Source organism: Nyctereutes procyonoides, unplaced genomic scaffold (genome assembly GCF_905146905.1).
Source record: "Nyctereutes procyonoides isolate TBG_1078 unplaced genomic scaffold, NYPRO_anot_genome, whole genome shotgun sequence".
NCBI lineage: Eukaryota > Metazoa > Chordata > Mammalia > Carnivora > Canidae > Nyctereutes > Nyctereutes procyonoides.
Genome location: NW_026575049.1, coordinates 55,859,445 through 55,864,937, shown reverse-complemented (window position 1 = coordinate 55,864,937; position 5,493 = coordinate 55,859,445). Strand labels below are relative to the sequence as shown.

Genomic DNA, 5,493 nt, shown 5'->3' with positions numbered 1-5,493 from the left:
CTCCCTCTCCAGGTGATGCTTAAACCATTTGGAAAACCACTGTGCCGCGGAACCTGGAATTATTATTTTTTAAAAAAGATTTTATTAATTTATTCATGAGAGACAGAGAGAGGGGCAGAGAGACACAGGCGGAGGGAGAAGCAGGCTCCGTGCGGGGAGCCTGACGCGGGACTCGATCCCGGGTCCCCAGGATCACGCCGTGGGCGGAAGGTGGCGCTAAAGCGCTGCGCCACCCGGGCTGCCCACGGAACCTGGAATTAGCCGGAGGGGGCGCATTTTGAGGTGTTTGTGTCTCGTCCCCTGTTGGGCTTCCAGTCGAGAAGGCCTGGGGCCGGAGCTAAAAAAAAAAAAAAAAAAAAAAAAAAAAATTGAGTACTTTTGCAAAAAAAAAAAAAAAAAAAAATAATAATAATAATAATAAACCACCACCATGAGCTGGCTCCGCTTTGTGCATTAACTGCTGTGTCTGTGTGTCGGGTGTGCCTTCTCCGCGCAGGCCTTCGTGCGTGCCCCCCGCCGGGCCGTGAGCCGGGGCCGTGAGCCGGGGCCGTGAGCCGGGGCCGTGAGCCGGGGCCGTGAGCCGGGACCCTGAGCCGGGACCCTGAGCCGGGGCCCTGAGCCGGGGCCCTGACCCCGAGCCCGGCCGAGCCGCAGCGGCCGGCGCCGCTCTCCGAAGATGAACGACTCGGAGCCCCTGGACCAGGCTCCCAACGGCACCCTGCTGCGCGGGCCCCGCCCCCAGGGGGGCCCCCAGGACCTCGTCCACACGGCCACCCTGGTCACCTGCACGCTGCTCCTGGCGCTCGCCTTCTGCCTGGGGTCCTACGGCAACCTCGTCGTCTTCCTGTCCTCCTTCGACCCGGCCTTCCGGAAGTTCCGGACCAACTTCGACTTCATGGTCCTGAACCTGTCCTTCTGCGACCTGTTCATCTGCGGGGTGACGGCGCCCATGTTCGCCTTCGCGCTCTTCCGCTCGGCGCGGGGCCTCCCGGACGCCTTCTGCTTCGCCTTCCACGCCACCAGCTCGGGCTTCGTCATCATGTCCCTGAAGACGGTGGCGGCGATCGCGCTGCACCGGCTGCGCATGGTGCTGGGCCGGCAGCCCAGCCGCCCCGCCTCGGTGCCCGGCGCCGCGCTGCTCGCCGCGCTGCTCTGGGCCAGCAGCTTCACGCTGGCCGCCCTGGGCGCCCTGCGGGCCAGCAAGGCCCAGCTGTGCCTCCCCCTGTCGGGCCTGCCGGCGGCGGAGGGCGCGGCCGCGCCGTCGCTCTACGCCGTGGACTTCAGCTCCTGCGTGGCGGTCGTGGCCGTGTCCTACATCCTGATCGCGCAGACGCTGCGCAGGAACGCGCGGGCCCGGCGGCGCCCCCCGGCGGCCGCGGCGGAGGCTTCGCGGCCGCCGCCCTTCGCGGGCGGCCCGGGGCGGCGGGGGGCCGAGCCCGCGCTCTACCGGCACCAGGGCTGCCCCCGGCCGCCCGCGCCCGCCGCCCGCCGCCCCGGGCCGCCCGCGCCCGCCGTCAACCTGGCCGCGGCCAAGGACTCCAAGGCCGTGCTCACCTGCGTGGTCATCGTGCTGTCGGCCCTGCTGTGCTGCGTGCCCCTGGGCGCGGCGCTGGCGCGGGGGGCGCTGTCCCGCGGGCCGGCGGCGGCGGCGGCGGCGGCGGCGGCGGCGGCCGCGGCCTCCACCAGCTGGAGCTGCTGGGCTTCGCCCTGCTGTTCCTCAAGTCGGGGCTGAACCCCTTCATCTACTCCCGCGGCAGCGCGGGCCTGAGGCGGAAGGTGCTCGGGTGCCTGCGGGGCGGCGGCCTGGGCGCCTGCGGCTGCCGGCAGAGGACCCGGCTCCGCGCCGTCGGGAAGGGGAACCTGGAAATCAACCGGAACAAGTCGTCCCACCACGAGACCAACTCGGCCTACGTGCTGTCCCCGAAGCCGCAGAAGAAGTTCGTGGACCAGGCGTGCGGGCCCAGCCAGTCCAAGGACAGCGCGGTGAGCCCCCGGGCCTCGGCGGGGCGGCCCGGCGGCCCGAGCAGCTCGACCCCGGCCGACACGCGCCTGGAGCCCTACTACAGCATCTACAACAGCAGCCCGCCGCGGGGGGACGGCGCCCCGCGGGCCCCGCGCTGCCCCGGCCTGGCCGCGCCCTGCGGCGCCAGGCGTCCGCGCGCGGCCGGCGACCTGCTGCGAGGCCCCGGCGCGGCGGGGCCCATCCCGGTGCCCTCGGTGTAGCGCCCGGGCCCACGCCGCGGCGGGAGGCGCTGCTGCTGCTGCTGCTGCTGCTGCTGCTGCTGCTGCTGCGGGCACCCGCGCCCTCCGTGGCCGCTCTGCGCCCCCGTCCCCCGCCGCCCCGGTCAGCCCAACCGCAGGCCCTTCGGATCCTCCGACGTCTGCAGGAGTCTGCAGGATCCGTAGCTTCTGTGCATTTGCCTTGCGGCCCCCCAGGCTCGGAAGATCCTGGCGAAGGGGTTACACGAGTGGACGGTCACCCCGCGCCGCGCCCCCGCCTCGGTACTAAGCTTCTCACCAGATGCCGGGGATGCTCGCGCTGAGCTACGGGGGGCACGAACCCCTGTGCGCGTAGGCGTCGGTGTTCGGGGTCCTCGAAGGACACGGGAGCTGGATTTTTTTTTTTTTTTTTTAACCGTGGGAAGGTATGATCTTCACCGAGACGGACTCTTTTTTTTTTTTTTTTTTCTTTTTAAATGAATCGAACTCTGAATTTTGACCCTCTGAAGCGTGGAGAGGGTATTGTTGTTCCAGTGCACCCTCTCTGGTAGCGGGTTTACTTGAAGACCTACCGCAGTGTCAAAGCGGAAAATGAGAAATGTTTTCTCTGTGGTTACCCTTGACCCAAGACACACAGGCACTAGGTACTTTGCTTTCGGCAGACAGTCCAAGTAGTATGATCGCTCCCGTTTCTTATTCGAGACCTCATTCTTTTGTGTGAATCGACTAGCTGTATAGTTTTTTTTGTTTTTGTTTCTTTAAAGAAGTATGTTTCTGCTTGCTAAAAATGAATTATTCTATTTTGGAATGAGCTTACTACCCAAGGACTGTTCCTGTAGTGGAGGAATGTGATTTCTGGGAGCAGAGGCACTAACGGGGGCCTCTGCGCCAGGGCCTGGTGACGTGGGTCGCAGTCAGGACTGCTGTTGCGTGTCAGATGATCTTCATTATTGCCTAAGAAGGTGTTAAGAATGAGATCGGAAAAAAAAAAAAAAAAAAAAAAAAAGAATGAGATCGAGAGGATTTCCATCTACGCGTCGCTTCTGTGCAAGGATGGCTCGTTAACAACCTGACAAAGAGTTTCCAAGTCACTATTTAAAAATGATTTTTTTTTGGTCTTTGTTTAAATATCACTATGGTAACAAAAACATTCTTGAGGTGATCCGTTCTCAAAATAATTGTGTGATTCCTCTCCCATTAGTCTTGGTAATGGGCAATAAGGAAAACTAGAAGAAGGAGTTCTTTACCTGGAACTAATTTTACGATGGACTCTGTGATTCCTAGCATAACAACCGTAAATTCACATTTTTTATGTAAAGATATTTTCATTATACTGTTAGCTTTTGAACTTGCCACAGCTTTGGAACTACAGCTGTTAGGCTCAAGATGGGCATCAAGATCCAAAACCTGTCTTAGGAATGGTCCTATTGGAGAACTGTTGCTGCAGGCTGGAAGGAACTGTGTGGTTCTGGATAAAGGTATGGACGCATAGCGCCCTCTCCAGGCTGTTCCGACGTACAAGAGTGCCCCGAGGTGCGGAGAAGGCAGCCGGAGCTCTGCACAGCCTCGCCCAACGCCCCCCTTCCAGCGCTGACCAGCCGTTTTGTTTCTAGGTTTCCGTGTGAGATACGGCTTTTCTTTTCTTTTTAAATTCACCTTTTAGGAATTTTTCCTTCCCTTCCTTCTCTCCTTTTCTTCCTTTATTTTTGCTATTAAATTTTATAGCGCAAGAGAAAACACCCCCTCTGTCACATTTGTTCTTGTTTGTATTTGGATGCTATTTTTGGAAGTCACTATAACCTATTTCAATTATGCTTTTATATTTTTAATACGACACTGTCTTCATTTATTACCACTGCCACGAGATAGGTTAGTATATTACCCCTTTTTAACAAAGAACTACGAAATCTAATATCCTCTCCCAAGATCGTTTGAAGATAATCCTAATTAGGGGTTAGACCTTTGTCAAAATTTAGAGCTGGCTCTTTATTCCAATAAGCCAAGAGGATACTTCATACTTTTTAAGGTGTGTTTCTCGTTTTTGGCTAGGCATTTCCAGTGTGATTCAATAAAAGATTTTTTAAAAGTAATTTTTACTTGTAAAATTTAAGCTGACAGGTTTCTTGTACGACTTTTTGAGTTAGGGACGACCCGATCCATCTTTGGGAGGTAAAAGTTACAGTATAAAGAAAAGGAAGCATGCGCATATGAGGTACTCAGTCTCTTTGTGCTCATCGAGAAATTACTGATTTAACTTGCATGAAATACATGTTGGGCTAGATTCTTAGCCCTCCTCCACATCTATCTCTACATCTATGTGGAGTTACGGAGATAAATGTAACTTATCTCTTCATAAGTTATATATGTCTATCCATAGAGGGAGATATGGATAGGTACATATAACTTCTCTATAAGGGCTAAACTGAGAACTAAAAATAATGAGAATTCAGTTGAATGTGACTAATTATTAGCAGGGTATATTAATTAGTTCTCTTGATGCTTTACTGTGATGCAAAGTATGTGATGTATTTCAAACATTTTATAATTGTTCTGATGTTGACCTTTAGGCCAGATTTGTATTTCTGATGCTTTTAATGTTCTTTTAAAATAATGTTTGGAAAATAAAAACCCTAACATTTCTGAACATCAGATTGCAGTGCTATGACTTTCCTGCCCAGTCATTTGAAAACCATCAGTGGAAAGTAGTGATGATTATTGCACCGTAGATAACAATGTGTTGGCCCTCAGCATTCTCTTCTTTAAGAGATGAAATAATCATGGGTTTTGTTTTAATTTTATTTATTTATTTGTTTAAAGATTTTATTTATTCACGAAAGACACAGAGAGAGAGAGAGAGACGCAGAGACACAGGCAGAGGGAGAAGCAGGCTCCACGCAGGGAGCCCGACGTGGGACTCCATCCCAGGTCTCCAGGATCACGCCCTGGGCTGAAGGTGGTGCTAAACTGCTGAGCCACCCGGGCTGCCCTGTTTTAATTGTTTTTAAAGTAAGTTCTATGCCCAATGTGGGGCTCCAACCCACAATCTCGAGATCCATAGTCTTATGGTCTACCAAGTGAGCCAGTCAGGCGGCCTGAGTCCCCAGGAGCTCTTTGTTTTTATTTATTTATTTGTAAATATTTTATTTATTTATTCATGACAGACACGGGGCTGGGGGGTGGGGGAAGGCAGGGGGCAGGCTCCATGCAGGGAACCCAATGTGAGACTTGATCCCAGGTCTCCAGGATTATACCCTGGGCCAAAGGTGACGCTAA

At 54.7% G+C, this 5,493-nt stretch overlaps 1 protein-coding gene across 1 annotated transcript; it reads left to right on the top strand.

The window, feature by feature from the left end:
• Positions 1 to 429: 429 nt before the first annotated feature.
• Positions 430 to 4,869, top strand: GPR75 (G protein-coupled receptor 75). Its single transcript, XM_055329308.1, is given in 2 exon segments — positions 430 to 1,657; positions 1,660 to 4,869. Coding segments are annotated over 2 exon segments (1,545 nt in total). The 5' UTR covers positions 430 to 676; the 3' UTR covers positions 2,224 to 4,869.
• The last annotated feature ends 624 nt before the right edge of the window (positions 4,870 to 5,493 follow it).